Source organism: Lampetra fluviatilis, chromosome 62 (assembly GCF_964198595.1).
Source record: "Lampetra fluviatilis chromosome 62, kcLamFluv1.1, whole genome shotgun sequence".
In the NCBI taxonomy this organism is placed as follows: domain Eukaryota; kingdom Metazoa; phylum Chordata; class Hyperoartia; order Petromyzontiformes; family Petromyzontidae; genus Lampetra; species Lampetra fluviatilis.
Window position 1 is genome coordinate 3238761 of NC_136336.1, and position 18652 is coordinate 3257412.

Sequence of the window (18652 nt, forward strand, 5' to 3'; positions counted from 1 at the left end):
TAATATCAGCGTCAGCGGTGGTGGCCGGGAGCTGAAATCGAACTCGGGACGCCAGGTTTCGTAGCGCAGCGCGCTAGTAGCTACGCTACCGCTCCCCACTCTCACACCCTCTCTCACTGTCACACACTGACGCCCTCACACACTCACTATCACACTCGCTCACTCACACCCTCTCTCACACTCACTGTCACACACTGACGCCCTCACACACTCACTATCACACTCGCTCACTCACACCCTCTCTCACACTCACTGTCACACACTGACGCTCTCACACACTCACTATCACACTCGCTCACTCACACACTCTCCCACACACACTCTCTCACACTCGCTCACTCTCACTGTCACACACTGACGCTCTCACACACTCACTATCACACTCTCTCACACTCACATTCACTCTCTCACACTCACACTCGCCGTCCTCACACTCCCAAACTCTCTCTCACACTCACTCTCTCACTCGCCCTCACACTCTCACACACTCTCACACTCCCAAACTCTCTCTCACACTTTCTCTCTCACACTCACACACTCTCTCTCACTCGCCCTCACACTCTCACACACTTTCACACTCACAAACTCTCTCTGACACACACTCGCACACTCACACACACTCTCTCACACTCACTCACTCACACTCACTCTCACACTCACTCTCGCACACTCACTCTCTCACACTCACTCGCACACACTCACTCTCTCACACTCACTCTCTCACACTCACTCTCTCACACTCACTCTCTCACACTCTCCCTCTCACACTCTCTCACACTCACACACTCTCTATCACACTCACAAACTCTCTCTGACACTCTCTCACACACTCACTCGCACACTCACTCTCTCACACTCACTCTCTCACACACACTCTCTCACACTCACTCTCACACTCACTCTCACACTCACTCTCTCACTCTCACACTCACTCTCTCACTCTCACACTCTCACACTCTCACACTCACTATCTCACTCACTCTCTCGCACACTCACTCGCACACTCACTCTCTCACACTCACTCTCTCACACACACTCTCTCACACTCGCTCTCTCACACTCGCTCTCTCACACTCACTCTCTCACACTCACTCTCTCACACTCACTCTCTCACACTCACTCTCACACTCACACTCACTCTCTCACACTCACTCTCTCACACTCACTCTCACACTCGCTCTCTCACACTCACTCTCTCACACTTGCTCTCTCACACTCGCTCTCTCACACTCACTCTCTCACACTCACTCTCTCACACACACTCTCTCACACACACTCTCACACTCACTCTCTCACACTCACTCTCTCACACTCACTCTCACACTCACTCTCTCACACTCACACTCGCACTCTCACTCACTCTCTCACACTCACTCTCTCACACACACTCTCACACTCACTCTCTCACACACACTCTCTCACACTCACTCTCTCACACTCACTCTCACACTCACTCTCTCACACTCACTCTCTCACACTCACTCTCTCACACTCACTCTCTCACACTCACACTCGCACACTCACACTCACACTCTCACACTCACTCTCTCACACTCACTCTCTCACACTCACTCTCTCACACTCACACTCTCTCACACTCACTCTCTCACACTCACTCTCTCACACTCACACTCTCTCACACTCACACTCACTCTCTCACACTCACTCTCTCACACTCGCACTCTCACACTCACTCTCTCACACTCACTCTCACACTCACTCACTCTCACACTCACGCACTCTCACACTCGCACTCTCACACGCTAATCGCTCTCCACGGGCTGGTCGGCAAACTTGCGGCTCCTCCAGGAGCTGTTTTCGCGACGTTACTTATGATCTATTGAGTTTTTATTTAACCGAGTGCCAAAAAAAAAGTCTCTTCCTATTATATTCTTGGTTCTTTCGGTAAAGTCAAGTAGAAGGGAAAAAATAAAGTAATAAAAATAAAACAATAAAATAATACAAATAAAACAATAAAATTCTCACGACGTTTCGATTGCAACGCAAGCAATCATCATCAGGTGTGATGATGAGCATCATCATCAGGTGTGATGATTGCTTGTGTTGCAATCGAAACGTCGTGATAATTGTATTGTTTTATTTTATTATTTTAGTATTTCCCTTCTACGTGACTTTACCGAAAGAACCAATAATATGAATCCCTGCAGTCACGAAAGCTTTAAATCGAAATAAAATCTCTTCCTATTTCGGTTTCCGACCCCTGGATTACGGGGTGGCGGTGGGATGGGTGGTGGGGTGATTGGAGAAAGTTGATCGATTGCTAGGAGATGGAGTCGAACCGGTTCGCTCTGCCCTGCAAGTCAAGTGGCAACATCCGCGTGCCGCCCCCACCTCCACCACACACCCCACCACACTCCCCATCACACACCCTACCACACACACAGCCACTTACACCACCCACGTGTTCATGAATGGACAATGCACTTCCTTCCCATCGTGGCTGTCCCTCCGCCTACACTCCCCCCCCCACCATCTATACAAATGTGTTGTTACATATCCCGTCAACCACACGGCCTTCAAGCCAGCAGTGGATTGGCCATTAATTCTAGATTTGAAGCTTTCGTGACTGCAAGTATTCACATTCTTAGGTTTTTTTCGGTAAAGTCACGTAGGTAAAAAATTAAAATTAATAAAAGTAAAATAAAAATCACGACGTTTCGGAGGCAACACAAGCTTCCGTCTTCAGGTGGAAGCGTCACAGCACGATAGCTGTATCAAGTAAATACGGGGTAGTATCCCTTGGAATTTCTCATTTACTTGATACAGCAATCGTGCTGTGACGGTTCCACCTGAAGACGGAAGCTTGTGTTGCCTCCGAAACGTCGTGATTTTTATTTTATTTTTATTTTATTAATTTTAATTTTATTTTTTTACCTACGTGACTTTATCGAAAAAACCTAAGAATATGGATTGGCCATGGCTGATAACAATGGCAAAATGCAGCCACAGGCGCAGCCCTGCAAGTGCTCGCTCACGGCATTGCTGGCGGAAGGAGTCACCGCTGGAAGGGAAGCGCTCGAGTTGTATTTGGCCTACTCTTCCACGTTGGCCATACGTCCTGGAAGAGGTGGCAGTACCCACACTTTACCCCAGCACACGTGACCTAAGCAGTGCCGGACTAAGCTAACACGGGGCCTGTAGCAGATGTTAGAAAGGGGCCCTACATAAAAAAAACACACAAATTCAAACACATTTTTTAATCTCTTAGTTTTTTCGGTAAAGTCACGTAGGTAAAAAATGAAATTAAAATTAATAAAAGTAATAATAGAAATAAAATAATAATATTATTACCTTTATTAATTTTTATTTCATTTTTTACCTACGTGACTTTACCGAAAAAACTAAGAGTATGAATCCTTGCAGTCACGAAAGCTTCAAATCTAGAAACATTTTAAAATCTTGACTTAAAGCTTTCGTGACTGCAGGAATTCATATTCTTTGGCCATTTCGGTAAAGTCACGTAGATAGGTTCAAAGAAAATAACAAAATTAAATAACATTTATTATATAAAAATGATATAAAGTTATTTAAAAAACAATTGTATTTTTTTTGTTATGTTCTTGTTATTTTCTTTGAACCTATCTACGTGACTTTACTGAAAGACCCAAAGCCTACACATTTTTAACTTGCATAGTAAAGTAATTGCATTTTTTAAGTTGCTATACGGCCAGATAATACGACAAATCGCTAACTTTAAACAACCAGTCGTTCATAAAAGTTGAAGGCGGTATAGTACTATAGTAATAGAGCAAGTGCAGAATCACTTAACCGGAATTGATAGCTTGAAAGCATTTAGCGCGGGGCCCTTTAAAGTAGTGCTGGATTATCGTAGGAGCAAAAGTAGCTACATATGTATATATAGCTACTACACATGTAGTAGCTATATATACATGTACATATGTAGTAACTATGTAGTAGCTACTACATATGTAGCTACTTTTGCTCCTACGATAATCCGGCACCGGACCTGGGCAATGTGTTTCTCCGTTCTATAACTCCACCGTGGTTTATTTGTAATCGGCCGTCTAAACCACACAACCCGCAAGCAATTTGTATCGAATCCGCAGGCGCCTCGGTTGATTCTTCACGCGCCTCTTCATCAATGCAATTTGTCATTTGTCCATCTCTGCCATGACCGTATTGTACGTATCAGAAGATAGGAAAAAAAAAACACGTGGCCCTCCCCAAAAATATAAACGTAGCAATTACACAACTCGTCTTTCGCTCTCTGTCACAGCCGTGCGCAAACATCCCGTGGGTTATAAGAGACAAGCACTCGGCCCCCAACTTTTTAGGTGTAAACGAACGATCGAGTGCGCGTTACAATCGAGAACATACGGATACAGGTTTTCTATTTTATTTTCCCAATTGCATCGAATGAACGAGCCTGCGGAGAAATGACGTCATCCGCAAACCACACCTGCTCCGTGACGTCATCACGCACAACGCACTCGATGCACGGCTGAGAGGCGTGACGTCGTCTGTGCCCATCGGTAAAACAGGGCACGTTAAAGACTCGTCCGACCGGCTTAGAACCGGGCCCGCTGACTGCCTGCTCGCTCCCCCCGTCCTCCATCGGCTGGCGAAGCCGCCTACGTCGTCTGTCTAGTTGTTTTTTTCCCCCCGCTCTCTACCCCCTCAGATTATTTTAACCCCGACCCCCTCGCTTCTACCGCGTCCCGCCGGAGTCCTCGAGCCCTCCTCGGTAGCGAATTCAGGCAAGTGTGGCAGGCTTCCCGCACGATGTCTAGATAGGCCTCGGCAGGCAATTTAATTCTCCGCTCCGTGTGGATGTTTCACGTGGCAGTAATTTGTAATTGTTTTGTTATTAAGTTGTTGTTATTGTTGTTTTGGTAGAGCTGCTCGTAAACGAATGCGCAGTTTTAGAAAGCATCGGATCTGTGGCTCAGGTTTTAAACGGCGGCAGCAGCTGATTAATAAAACATTTCACGTGCAGTGCGTATATTTTATTAAAATTTAGATTATCGAACAAAGTCACAGACAACGGCCAGTGACAAAGCACTGTTGATGATTTTAACACGTAGCTTTTCGCGACCAATATCGTCCATAATACAGGTGTGGTGGCGGGTTTAGGGGCCGTCCATAAATGACGTCACGCACCTATTGGGGGGGGGGGTGTCACATTTGTGACGATGTGTGACGAGGAGGGGGGGGGGTGAGAAATGTGACGTCACATCAAAATGCGCAACTTTAAATAAATATAGACAACACGTTCTACTTAATTAAATAGACTTTTTGATAAATGTTTTCTCCTACAACATCAGAGTGCAGCGCTACATCAAATACGCACTACAATGACAATAGTTTAAAGCGATTTGAAGCATGTTTTATTTTTTGGGGAGGGGGGGCAGAGCTTTGTGACGTCATATTTGAGGAGGGGGTCTGACTTTTTGTGACGCCATGTGACGAACGGGGGCGGGGGGTCAAAAATCGTCCAAAATCGCGTGACGTCATTTATGGACGGGCCCCTTAACGACACATTTATGCAATCGAACCCAAAAAAACCTGTGTTGTGGTCCACTATTAATCGTTGATATCAGAGTAGAGTATTTGTGCGTTTGACTGTCTATGCTCGGCTGTTGAATCATGTTCGCGCAATATCTACCGCCCGAATTCCCCGTGAATTCAGGCAGTCCTCGACTTACGACGGAGATGCGTTACGACGACCCCATCATCGTAAGTCAAAAATATCGTAAGTCGAAGATGGCCTAGCCTACCCAGGAGTCTTAAAGAATGGTGATAATTTAGCAAAAACAGAGCAATTTACAGTACCGTACTGTATAAACCTAATCCTGTATGTATTTGATTTGGAACCCCCCCCGCCCACCTCCTACGCATTTTCCATATGCTGAATTCCTCTTGATATGCAAATTATTTTATTTAGGCGCTCTTCTTCCCACCTCCCCCCCTCTAACCCAGCTTAAATATACGCTCCAAGCTTGGAGGTGCTTCATTCGTCGCCTGATGACGGCTGCTTGCGTTGTGGCCGAAACGTCGTGAGAATTGTTTTATTATGTTTTATTTTTATTATTTTATTACTTCCCTTCTACGTGACTTTACCGAAAGAACCAAGAAGATGAATCCCTGCAGTCACGAAAGCTTTAAATCGAAATGTATTTATTAATTACAATACTGTATTGCACAGTAAAATGTAAAGTTAAAAAACGAGGTAAATCCTTAGCCTACCTATATGAACTGCAATTTAACAGAACGTTTTTTCAGGAAACAATCCTATCGGCAATGAACATTTTTTTTAACACGCATTTTGTATCGCCATCGTAAGATCGAAATATCGTAAGTCGGGCCGTCGTTACTCGGAGACTATCTGTATTTATTAATCTTGATGGTTCTGTGTGGGGGCTTTGAACGTTGTTTGGAAATACGTCTAATTAAAAATGAAGCTATGTTTAGATTATATATCTTCTGTGTTGGCTGTCATGTATACAGTTGGTCGTCTCTGCTCCAATTTATATTCGTTTAATTGCTGTACAGTAACTGTATCGTAAAATCTCGTTATTTCAGTATTTGATCAATCGTAATTGCGCTTTGAGCATATACTACAGTATTACTATTTTATACTGGTAGGAACCTCCTGGTTACACCAGCCCACGGGATTATTGTGTCCGTCCGTCGTGCAGGGAGGGGCTGGGTGGGGAGGGAGGGGCTGGGTGGGGAGGGGAGAGTGGGGTTTGGGGCTGGGTGCGGAGGGTGGGGAGGGGCTGGGTGGGGCTGGGTGGGGAGGGTGGGGCTGGGTGGGGAGGGTGGGGCTGGGTGGGGAGGGTGGGGCTGGGTGGGGAGGGTGGGGCTGGGTGGGGAGGGTGGGGCTGGGTCGGGGGTGGGAGGCTTGGGGCTGGGTGGGGAGGGGCTGGTCACCCTGTGGTGCCCTTATAAAACTCAACGTTTAACCTACTCACGCCGGCCTGTGCCCGCCCTCACAGTCGGGCACATTTGCGGAATACACCACGCCGCCGTTGACCCTGGCCATTGACCGAGCAACCCAACGTTCCTACCAGCTCCCTCCGCAGGAATGTGTTTGGAGCAGGAGACACTGGGGAGCACCATTGTACATAATTCGGAATATTGAATGATTCGTCGAGGCCAGAGCCCCCCCTCCCCATGTGTCAAATTAACAAGGGTGTACTGGACTTTGTTATCGCGTATGTCATGATTGTTGACCCCCAGGTCGCACTGTGCTTAATGAGACTCGCTCATCCAGGTCTCTTGCCCGCTTGTCTGGTTAAAACAAAAACAACAACAATAATCCTAGTTGAGAATCGAACACGTACTGTGGGGCCGTCCATAAATGACGTCACGCACCTAGGGGGGGATTGAGAAATGACGTCACATCAAAATGCGCAACTTTCAATAAATATAGACAACACGTTCTACTTCATTAAATAGACTTTTTAATAAATGTTTTCTCCTACAACATCAGAGTGCAGCGCCACCTTAAATACGCACTACAATGACAATAGTTTAAAGCGATTTGAAGCATGTTTTTTTGGGGGGGGGCAGATCTTTGTGACGTCATATTTGAGGGGGGGGGGTCTGACTTTTTGTGACGCCATGTGACGAGGGGGGGGGGTGTCAAAAATCGTCCAAAATCGCGTGACGTCATTTATGGACGGCCCCTGTGTATAGCAACATGGGGCGAGAGAGAGAGAGCGAGAGAGACGGACGATGGGAGGGGAATTCCAAAGTTGAATCCGGTGCCGAGGCCAAGGAGGCGAGAGGGTAAGACGTGTGACCGTCGGTGGATGAGGTGGAGTTTCACGCGCGAGGTGAGAGCCGGTTCGTGAGGTCAACGGCCGCGTGTTTCTGTTAACTCCGTGTCGGAGTTGTAAAGCCGTGGGTGTTAAATCCACGTGAAGATTGCATTGCTGACTCGCTGTTTTCATTGTGTGCGTGTGTGCGTTCGCGTAAAGGCGGTCGGGCGTGGTGCTGTTCCCCCCCCCCCATCCTCTTGTTGTGCCGTTCCGGCTTTCATCCGGTGCTGCCAATCGCTAATATGTGTTCTGTGTGTGTGTGTCTCTTGGGGAGCGGTGGTGTAGCGGTTAGCGCGCTGCGCTATGAACCCGGCGACCCGGGTTCGATTCCCGCTCACGGCCAACACCACCAGCGACGATTATCTGAACCGGTCCTGGGCCTCCTCTAGGTCGACTCGGTCTCAAATGAGTACCCGGTGTGGTGTGTAAACATCGCCACTGGGGAGACAAAGGCGGTCGGGCGTGGTGCTGGCCACCCACCCCCTCGTATACCGTTCTGGCCTTCATAGGTGCTCGCTAACAGCACTTGCCCCTACAATCTGTCGGGCTATACGGGGGATCTTTGTCTTTACTCTTTGGTTCTTTCGGTAAGGTCACGTAGGTATAAAATAAAATAAATCACGACGATTCCTGCAGTCGCGAAAGCTTCAAATCAAGATCGCTAACAGCACTTGCCCCAACAGTCTGTTGGACTATACGGGGGATCTTTGTCTTTGTTTTGCGCATTTACCGCCAACCTGGTCATGAGCAACGTGTTGGGTGACTTTCTGCCGCAATGATAGGGTCATTTGCTCTCACCCCTTGCTTGGGGAGGGGGGTGGTAGAGATAACCCCACATGATTGGGCCTTTCCAGTTCCCTGTTGACAACACCGATGGCACAATCGGGATATATAATTTGGGGGATAAAAACAAAACATACGAGCGTTGATTGCAACACGGAGTATAATGTGGAAGGAAAAAAAAGATGAATGTGCCCTTCACCGGCCTATCGATTTTGTTCCCGCCTCTTCGTTTCTGGAATTATAATTTATCGGCGTTCACAGGTGCGGTCGATCGGCAAGCCGCACGTGGTGGGGTTAAAGTGTGGGTACTCGGTGGCGCGAGGGAGCAATTGCAGGGCTGCACCTTTACCTCCGCACGCTGCTGAACATCCTACACGAGCCCCCCCCCCCCACCACCCTCCCCACTATGGTAATGCTGCCTCCCTCGCTCCGCTGCCTGAACCTATCACTCAACTCATTAGCGGCGCCCGGCCACTATTAACGACTGTTACCCGATGTGAACCCATTAACCCGAGGGAGCCTGCGCCGAGCCCTGTCCCCCACCCCCAGAACAGCACGTGACGAATGGGTTGGGTGTCCGTGTGTGCTTCGCGGGGGAACGGCAGCGTATTGGTTAGCGCGGTGCGCTTCGAACCCCGGCGCGACCAGAGTTTGATTCCCAATCACGGCCACCAACTGAACTGGTTCGAGAGCCTCCCCTTGGTCGCCTCGGCCTCGAATGTGTGCCCGGTGCGATGCGCAAACTTTGCCACTTGAGAGCCAAAGCTGGGCCGTGATTGGTGCCGACCACCCACCCCGCCATGTGCCATGCCGGCCTTCGTAGGCGCCAGAGGTCGCAAACGGGTTTTGATTCCTTACCCGTACCTGGCCGCACCAGGGTCGCAAATGGGTACCCGTATCCGTACCCGGCCGGGTACAGGTAGCCGTATCCTACCCGTACCCTACCCGAAATGAGTGACAAACGGTTTCTCACCAGTGACTCACGGCCTACCCGTACCCGTACCCGGCCGCACCAGGGTCGCAAACGGCTACCCGTACCTGGCCGGGTACGGGTAGCCGGGTATCGGGTAGGGTACGGGTATCGGGTACCCGGTTGCGACCTCTGGTAGGCGCCACTCGCGATCAGCGCTTGTCCCGAAAGTGACCGTGTTTCTGTCTCTGTGCCCCCGATCCTTGCGGTCCGCCCCCCCTCCAGCGCGTCGCGATGGCCGCCGAGTGCCCCGCTCCGTCCGCGCCTCCGAGCGTTCCGTTCCCGCGCCTCGAGCCGCTGCTGCAGAAGTTCGTGAAGGTGGCCATCCCCACCGACGCACAGCGCCTCGACAAGCACCGGCTCAACGTGGAGAGGGTGCCCCACCGACCCCCCCCCCCAACCCCCTGCGCTCAATCATAACCCACAACTTTTTGGTTCTTTCGGTAAAGTCACGTAGAATGGAAATAATAAAATAATAAAATAAAACATAATAAAATAATTCTCACGACGTTTCGGCCACAACGCAAGCTGCCGTCCTCAGGTGAAGACCAGGTCTGTCGGGGAGACAGCGTCTCCCATAATAAACATAATAAAATAGAATAATTTGATTATGTTTTATTTTATTATTTTATTATATCCATTCTACTTGACTTTATCGAAAGAACCAAGAAGATGAATCCCTGCAGTCACGAAAGCTTTAAATCGAAACCATAACCCACAACTTTAACAAGAACCCTTTGGCCTCTTGACCGCGAAGACCCGTTGACCGTGACCTTTGCCCCGCGTGCCGAGTGCAGCTGTGCCGTCTGTGCGAGTGGGACCGGCTTCACCAGGAGCAGGTGAACGCTCGGCGCACGGTGCAGGTGAGAACGCAGCGTCGTCGTTGTCACCGGCCACGATCTATCCACCGCTGGTGGAAGGGGGCCTCCACAATACATGGTATTTTGTCTCCTCTTCCACGCCGACCAGACGTGTGTTGGAAGAGGGTTTGCGTCCCCGCACTTTCACCCCACCGCACGTGATCACAGACTGCGGTTGCACAAATTTAAGAAGCCGTGGGGGGGTGGGGGATTTAAGAAACCCGCACCGTTGTTTCAATTGCTTTGCCGGGAGATGGATTTAAAACGGAAGCCCCTGGATTGCAAGTCCAGTGCGCTGAACCTTGACCCCCAATGTGGCAGCTGCCTAATCGGGATAAACTTTGTGGGGCGGCGGTGGTGGGGGGGGATGAAAGAACGTAAATGGAGAAATTTCGATTTAAAGCTTTCGTGACTGCAGGGATTCATCTTCTTGGTTCTTTCGGTAAAGTCACGTAGAAGGGAAATAATAAAATAATTATGAATAATAAAATAAATCTCACGACGTTTCGGCCACAACGCAAGCAGCCGTCCTCGGGTGAAGACCAGGTCTGTCAGGGAGACGGCGTCTGAATGATTCAGACGCTGTCTCCCTGAGTGATTCAGATGCTGTCTCCCCGACAGACCTGGTCTTCACCTGAGGACGGCTGCTTGCGTTGTGGTCGAAACGTCGTGAGATTTATTTTATTATGTTTTATTTGTATTATTTTATTATTTCTCTTCTACGTGACTTTACCGAAAGAACCAAGAAGGTAAATGGAGAAATTGACGAGAGCGGGAAAAAACCCCCGTCGTCATCGTCTGTGTGCGTGCGCGCGGCATGTCGCAGCAACTGCTGATGAACGTACGGGAGGTGGAGAAGCTGCGGGAGCTGGTGGTGCCGGGCGACGGGCTGGTGTTCGAGCGGACGGTGCGGCCCGCGCGGCGCGAGGCCCGGCTCACCGTCACCCTCCTGCTGGGCCTGGGGGGGGGAGGGGTCCCCGGTGAGCACCGGTCTGAGCCCACCTCAGAGGTCGCAATCGGGTACCCGATACCCGTACCCTACCCGATACCTGGCTACCCGTACCTGGCCGGGTACGGGTACCCGTTTGCGACCCTGGTGCGGCCGGGTACGGGTAGACCGTGAGTCACTGGTGAGTCAACGTTTGTCACTCATTTCCCAACGTCTTGTCTTTTCTCACAATTCAAGTTCCTAGAATCAACCCACCCGCGCCTGCAACATGGCTTTATCCCAGAGGTCGCAATCAGGTACCCGATACCCGTACCCTACTCGTACCCGGCCGGGTACGGGTAGGATACGGGTACGGCCGGATACGGGTACGGGTACCCGTTTGCGACCCTGGTGCGGCCGGGTACGGGTAAGGAATCAAAACCCGTTTGCGACCTCTGGCCCACCTCGGTTTACACGGCGTTTCTCGCCCCACGGTGCGCTTGGCTGAGAGTGTTTTGCTGCGGGTCGGATAACACGAGAATAGGGGAGGCGTGCCTCGCCTCTGTTCCCACGTGTGCCGCTGGACGGGAGGCGATGGGCGAGGCTCGGCGGTATCATCAACCGCGTCGGGCTGGGTGTGGCTCGTCGGGGGTTTCCCACCTTCGGGAGGCATGACTTGTGGAGGCGGCCACGTGATCGACCGCAAACACCGGGTCTGAGTTGGAGCCCGGATGACACTGGTCAACAAAAAAAAAACACCATTGGAACCTCATTTGCCAGTAAAAAATATGATAATAGTTTTTTTACCCTTCTATGTGGCAAGAAAACTGACACCTTTTTTTACAAGGAGTCATGTTTGCATAGACCACAATACCTGCAGCCATAATGCAAAAAAAAACATAACTCTGATAATATATGCACTGTCCTCTAAGGAAAGCTGTCTCGAGTGTGGACCAATCAACTTCAAGGACAGTGTATATATTATCATAGTTATGTTTTTTGTTTGCATTATGGCTGCAGGTATTGTGGTCTATGCAAACATGACTCCTTGTAAAAAATAGGTCCGTTTTGTTGCCAGATAGAAGGGTAAAAAACCAATTATCAAAAAAAACACATTTTTTTTTTTGGCCTGGACTTTTGCAGCTGTTTTAGACTAATTGCAGGGTGCTGATTCCAAATCTGATCTCATTTTTATGCTATCGGCATACCCCATTTTCATTGATTTTACCCGAAATTAACTCTGTCACTTATGATTGCAAGTTGTTGCGAGTCAGTGACTGCTTTAGTGTTAAAATATGGTGCTGTATTTTTAGGATGGTGTGTTTATAATATCATTTTATGTAGATATCCACATTTATTTAATATTTTTCTTCTGCAGTTTTTATTGAAAATGCAATATTTGACATCTCAAAAACCTGATGTGATAGACAAAAACTGATGCCAGATTTGGAATCAGCACCACCAAAATTACCTTAAAACCGTTGGAATACCTTATGCCAGAAAAAGTGTGTCCAGTGTAATCGATCATCGCGGCGGGCGGCGGCGCTGTCGTGACCTACGCAGGTTTCTGCGGAGCGGGGAGCGGCGCCGATGGGGGGGGACGGCAGCCGTCGTCGGCGGGAGAGCGCATGATCACCAGCTGCCCCTCGCCCAGCGACGACTTTGCCGGCCACACGGAGCGGCGTTCCTTCTCCTGCTCGGCTGCCACGGAGCAGCTGGGACCGCGAAGCCTCCCCACTGAGTGTGCGTCAGCGGCGGGGGGGGGGGGGGTGGTGACGCCTGTGCCCCACAGCCCTTTCCCACTGGGTTCGATCGCTCACCGCACTTGGGGCCGAGCCGGGTCCGGCATGGCTCGGGAAGAAGCGCCATCGTTGTGTTCGCACCGCAGAAGCCGAGCTTGTGCTGCCCCCGCCCACTGCTGCACGCAGCAAACAGTCTCCGTGTTACTGTCGGGATCATTATTAATTATTATTATTGCTTTGCTTGTTTATCTAGAAAGCCTCGGTCTCCCATACGGTTTTTTGCAGGAGAGTGGAATGTTGCTGTTGTGTGATCCCAGATTCAGTAATTTTGGAATGTTTTAGGCAACGCCAGTTATATTTTTGGTTCTTTCGGTAAAGTCGCGTAAATAGAAAACAAAATATATATAAAAATTTTAAATACAAAAAATATATAAAATTCAAATAAGAAATTAGCAATTTTTTTTTTATAATAAAAGGAAAAAAACCCACAATAAAGATAGTAAAATAAAATGTAAATGGTACATTTAAAAAAAAAAATTACATTTATTTTTAATTTTATTTAAATTTTAACATTTTTATTGTGGGTTTTTTGCATTTATTATTTTCAATTTGATTTATTTTATTTCTATTACATTTTTTTGTTCTCTATTTACGTGACTTTACCGAAAGAACCAAGAATATGAATTCCTGCAGTCACGAAAGTTTTAAGTCAAAACACCAGTTTTGTTTTTGTGTGTCTTTTTTAATCTATGGTAGAAAACCCACGCAGAACAGGGGAAGAACATGAACTCCACGTATAAATGCGCCCAAGTAGGGAATCGAACCCAGCGCCTCTTGACTGGGCCGCGAGTATCAACACTGCGCCTCCCTGCTGCCCCCGTCGTTTATAAGTCTTCACCTGCTCAATAACAGTTGTGTACATTTCCAAAATCGCAATGCTAATTGTAAGTTGTCTTCAGTTAAAGAAAACCCAGTGTCGCTGTTCGAGTCGGGGCCCAGGGAGGAGGGCGACGCTCCGAGGCCGCCCCTGCCCGAGAGGCCACGGGGCCACGCCGCGTCGGAGTCTTGGACCACTCTGCGGCTGGTGAGGAATCTGCGTCGCCTGGCTCCCAGAAGCCCTCTCACGTGACTCGTAGCAAGAGGCTCGCTTAACTCGCTCAACTACCCGCTCGTTGACAAAACGGCACTCGCCCACTCGCTCGCTTAACCACCACACTGCAGGTTACAACGCTCGCTCGCTCACTCGCACACCCACCCGCTCGCTCACTCGCACACCCACCCGCTCGCTCACTCGCACACCCACCCGCTCGCTCACTCGCACACCCACCCACTCGCTTACTCGCACACCCACCCGCTCACTCACCCACCCGCTCGCACACCCACCCGCTCGCTCACTCGCACACCCACCCACTCGCTCACTCGCACACCCACCCACTCGCTTACTCGCACACCCACCCGCTCACTCACCCACCCGCTCGCACACCCACCCGCTCGCTCACCCACCCGCTCGCTCACCCACCCACACGCTCGCTCACCCACCCGCTCGCTCACCCACCCGCTCGCTCACCCACCCGCTCGCACACCCACCCGCTCGCTCACCCACCCACTTGCACACCCGCTCGCTCACCCACCCACTTCCACACCCGCTCGCTCACCCACCCGCTCTCTCACCCACCCGCTCGCATACCCACCCGCTCGCCCACCCACTCGCTCGCCCGCCCGCTCGCTCACTCACCCACCCGCTCACCCACCCACCCGCTCGCTCACCCACCTGCTCGCTCAACCACCACACTGCAGATTACAACATTCGCACACCCACACGCTTGCTTAACCACCACACTGCAGGTCAAACCTCCCTTCTCTTCCCACCCCTTGCCCTCACACTGCTCCACTCTACACATTCCCTCCCATCATCATCGTCTTTCCCCCCCAAGCTCTCAATAAAAAAAACCGTCGCTCAATTCAAGGAACCTGTAAATAACTCTCGTCTCCTTTTACAACTCCAGTGCTGTTTGTTGCTGGCCACTTGGCGTCTTCTGCTTTTGGGCCTCCTGTGATCCGCAACCGTGGAGACGATCGCGCGCTGTCTGACCGGTGCTCGTGTGTGTGTGTGTTTTGGGGTTTCATCTTTGGCAGGATTTGGAGGAGCTCTTGGAGATGCTTCACGACAAGGAAGTCCGTCTGCCATCGGTGAGTTTACACACAAAGATAAAGGTCCCCCGTATAGCCTCAACAGACTGTTGGGGCAAGTGCTGTTAGCCAGCACCTAATGAAGGCCGCAACCATTGAATATCCCAGCCAAGGAGCCTGTACTGGCATGCCCGAAGGGATGGCCACACACGAGCTCTGGTGGAGTTTGTGGTCTAGACAAGGCTGAGCATGTTGTACGCGCAGTGTGTGGCGGCGGTGGTCGTGGCATGGCGCGCACGGCATGTGGATGGGGAGTCCTGGATCCCAGCTGTCTGAGCAGCACAGCTGTGCGGTGGTGTGCTATTTATACTCTCACCCCACCCACCCTCTCAACTCAACCACCCATCCACCGAATTCACGAACTCGCGCCCACCCAGCCACTCTAACCGTTTGAATAGCCTCAGGCCATCGTCTTAACACATTTGATCTACCCTCCCCCCGTCACCCCCCCCACCCGTGTTCCTCCAACGCCCCCTTCACCCACCCCTGCCCCCAACACCCAGGGAATCTTGAGGAGAAGAGCTGGCGGTGGCGGTGGCACAGAGGGAGCGGGCCGGCCCGGGCGGAGCGGCGAGGTCGACAGCGTGCGGGACCTGGCTATGGTGCGTCGCCACTTGGGGGGCATACATTTATCGGGTCCCTGCTGGGGTGCTGGGGTGCGTGGGTGTCTGATCCTCCGCGGGTGTCTGCGCGAGTACACGGTTTCTCCTGAGAGTAAATGGGGGTATCCGTGGCGCCGATGGCATCACCGCCGGCAGCTGACGTTGGTTCTCCCGCGGCGCAGGTGGCGGCGTGGCCCATGGCCGGGGCTCTCATCGGCGGCGTCGTGGCCGGTCCCCTCGGCTTTCTCACCGGACTCAAAGTGGCCGCCATCGCGGCCGCCATCAGCGGAAGCCTCATCGGCTTCACGGGCGGAACGATCATCCAGAAGTGGAAGGAGCGGCGGCGCGAAAGGCGGCGGCAGGAGCGGGAGAAGCGGGAGAAGCGGGACTAGTGATATGCTCCCACGTGGCCGCCCCGTGGGGGGCTGTAAGTAAGCCCCCCACACACCTGCTGGTCCCGGAGAAGTTTTTTTTCAATGTTGGGGTTGACTGATGTGGACCGGGTGGGCTTTGGGGCTGCCGAGGTCTTCTCCGGCGTTGCGTGTGGAGTCTGTGGTCTCGGCCTGGCCACCCATCGCTCTCTGTTGGCCTCCTGCACTTAGTTTGACTGCATTCCACCTCCTGTGATTCCTGAGAAATCTAACGACGGTTTGACTGTCATCCGACAGCTCGCTGTGCTCCCTGTGCCAGGCGAGGGGCATGGCTGGCTACCCTGCGGTGCGCTAGGCACACGGGGAAAATGATTCGTTTTCCTAGGAGGCGAGGGTTTGTTTTGCTGGGGGGGGGGGGGGGGGTCCCGTGCACTTTGTGGAGGTCTGAAGTAAAGCGATAGGAGTTGCGGAGGTGTTTGGGGCAAGCGCTGTTACGAATGCTAAGTTATTGATGTTGTTGTTGTTGATGGTCTCAGCCCGGTCACCAATGACTGCACAAAAGTAACGGTTTTTTTTGCACATTGGGCTTGTGACGAGCACTTGATGTTGCTGTGGAGATTACGAGTTACAAAATAAACGAGCAAGACGTCACTTTGGCCTCCTTCCCCGCAAGCGGGTCCCTTTGCAGCCACGCGCCCTGCTGAGCACGTATCCTTGCAAGCGGCACTGGTCCTGGTTCAACACAGATCCCAACCTCCTTGTGGCGCCACCCAACAAGGTTTTACCCAGCGGCCACCTCTTCCCCCACCCTCCAAGTTGCTTCACGCCAGAGGTCGCAACCGGATACCCGTACCCTACACCCGGCTACCCGTACCCGGCCAGGTACGGGTAGCCGTTTGCGGCCGGGTACGGGTAGGCCGTGAGTCACTGGTGAGTAACCGTTTGTCACTCATTTCGGGTAGGGTACGGGCAGGGAACGGGTACCCGTACCTGGCCGGGTACGGGTACCCATTTGCGACCGGGTACGGGTAAGGAATCGAAACCCGTTTGCGACCTCTGCTTCACGCCATCCTGCCGCGGCACACCCTTGCACTCTCCCTGCAACCGCAACGAGCGACGCGGCCACAAAAAAAGAATCTGTCGCTTAAAAACAATAAAATAAGTCATTTTATTAACGGAGTACCTTCCCCCCCCCTCCACCCCCCCCTACTGCCCCCACCCACCCACCCATTACCCCTCCCACCGTGCCTTACCCAAAGGATTTTTTAGAGGTTCAGAGTTCTGCTGCTACAGAAACTCTTAAGAATCATCTACCACCCATGGAGCTCCCGTGCCCCCCCCCCCCCCCCCCAGGAATATTTCATTAGGATTTCTGACCAAAGCCCGCGGATTGGAACATCTGATCCGCGGATCGGCACCGCGTGTCAACCCGCGCATTCCTCGGCTCGCTAGGATGATGTCGCAGCATCATCGACGTCGTCATTGACGCGAACGCCACTTCGTTGTGTCTACGCCGTCTGTTAAAGTCGCGTTCGTAACATCGTATACAAGCAGTCGTGAACGTCGTCGTCGTCGTGAAGATGAGCAAGGAAGTAATGAAACGACTTCAGGCAATTCTTCTTCCCCCCCCCCCCCCGCACAACCGTCCTTCCACGTAAAATATACAATATTTACACATGCCCCCATCAGCCTTCTGAAGCACTCCCACCAGACAGACTGCCGTGTGGGACGTGTAGCTTGTTGCACGTTCATGGAGAGAACGGAGGGTGAGGAACGGGCGGAATCTGCCCGCGTGGCAATGCCGTGACCACCGCAGGCCGCGCTCGCACCGGCACACGATCGCTCCCATCGCCGCCAAATGCCACCGGATTGTTTAGTTCTTACCCCGGCACCTCCGATTAGCACAGGTTTGCTTACGTACGGTGCGAAATACGTTCTACATACACGAGTGACAGATGCCAACACGGACAACTGTGGACATTGCCATCGCAGCAACCGCTCGGAACGGGGGGGGGGGGGGGGGGGAGGCGTGGGGGTGTTGCATCAATATGTTTTTTTTTTTTTGGATCTCCGTTTCAATTGATTCCAAGACGCCAAGGGACTGCGTCGGCACGGGAGATCCTCATCCAGCAGTGGATCGGCACTGGTGCCGCACCGCCACCACCGTGCCCCCGAGGATCACGAATCCAAACCGCCCGAGACGGGAAAACGCCTCCCCAAGTGTATTACGATTGGCTTTGTTGACGTGGTTTAACCCACGATGCGATAAATGCTTTTTTTTATAATTTTTCTAGATGTGTTTACTTGATCGCCATACTTTTGCCGATCACCGAAAGAGCGTTGTCTGTTTTTCCCTCGCCACCCATGAGTGCCTTTTGATAATTATTTACAACTTAAA

The 18652-nt window shown here is 51.4% G+C and overlaps 1 protein-coding gene across 1 annotated transcript; it reads left to right on the forward strand.

The window, feature by feature from the left end:
• Window positions 1-4474: 4474 nt before the first annotated feature.
• Window positions 4475-16905, forward strand: LOC144951436 (syntaxin-17-like). Its single transcript, XM_078881696.1, has 9 exons — window positions 4475-4739; window positions 9787-9936; window positions 10359-10424; window positions 11248-11401; window positions 12913-13092; window positions 14051-14175; window positions 15228-15281; window positions 15785-15883; window positions 16066-16905. The coding sequence occupies exons 2-9, from the start codon at window positions 9796-9798 to the stop codon at window positions 16273-16275; spliced, it is 1029 nt and encodes a 342-aa protein (XP_078737822.1). The 5' UTR covers window positions 4475-4739; window positions 9787-9795; the 3' UTR covers window positions 16276-16905.
• The last annotated feature ends 1747 nt before the right edge of the window (window positions 16906-18652 follow it).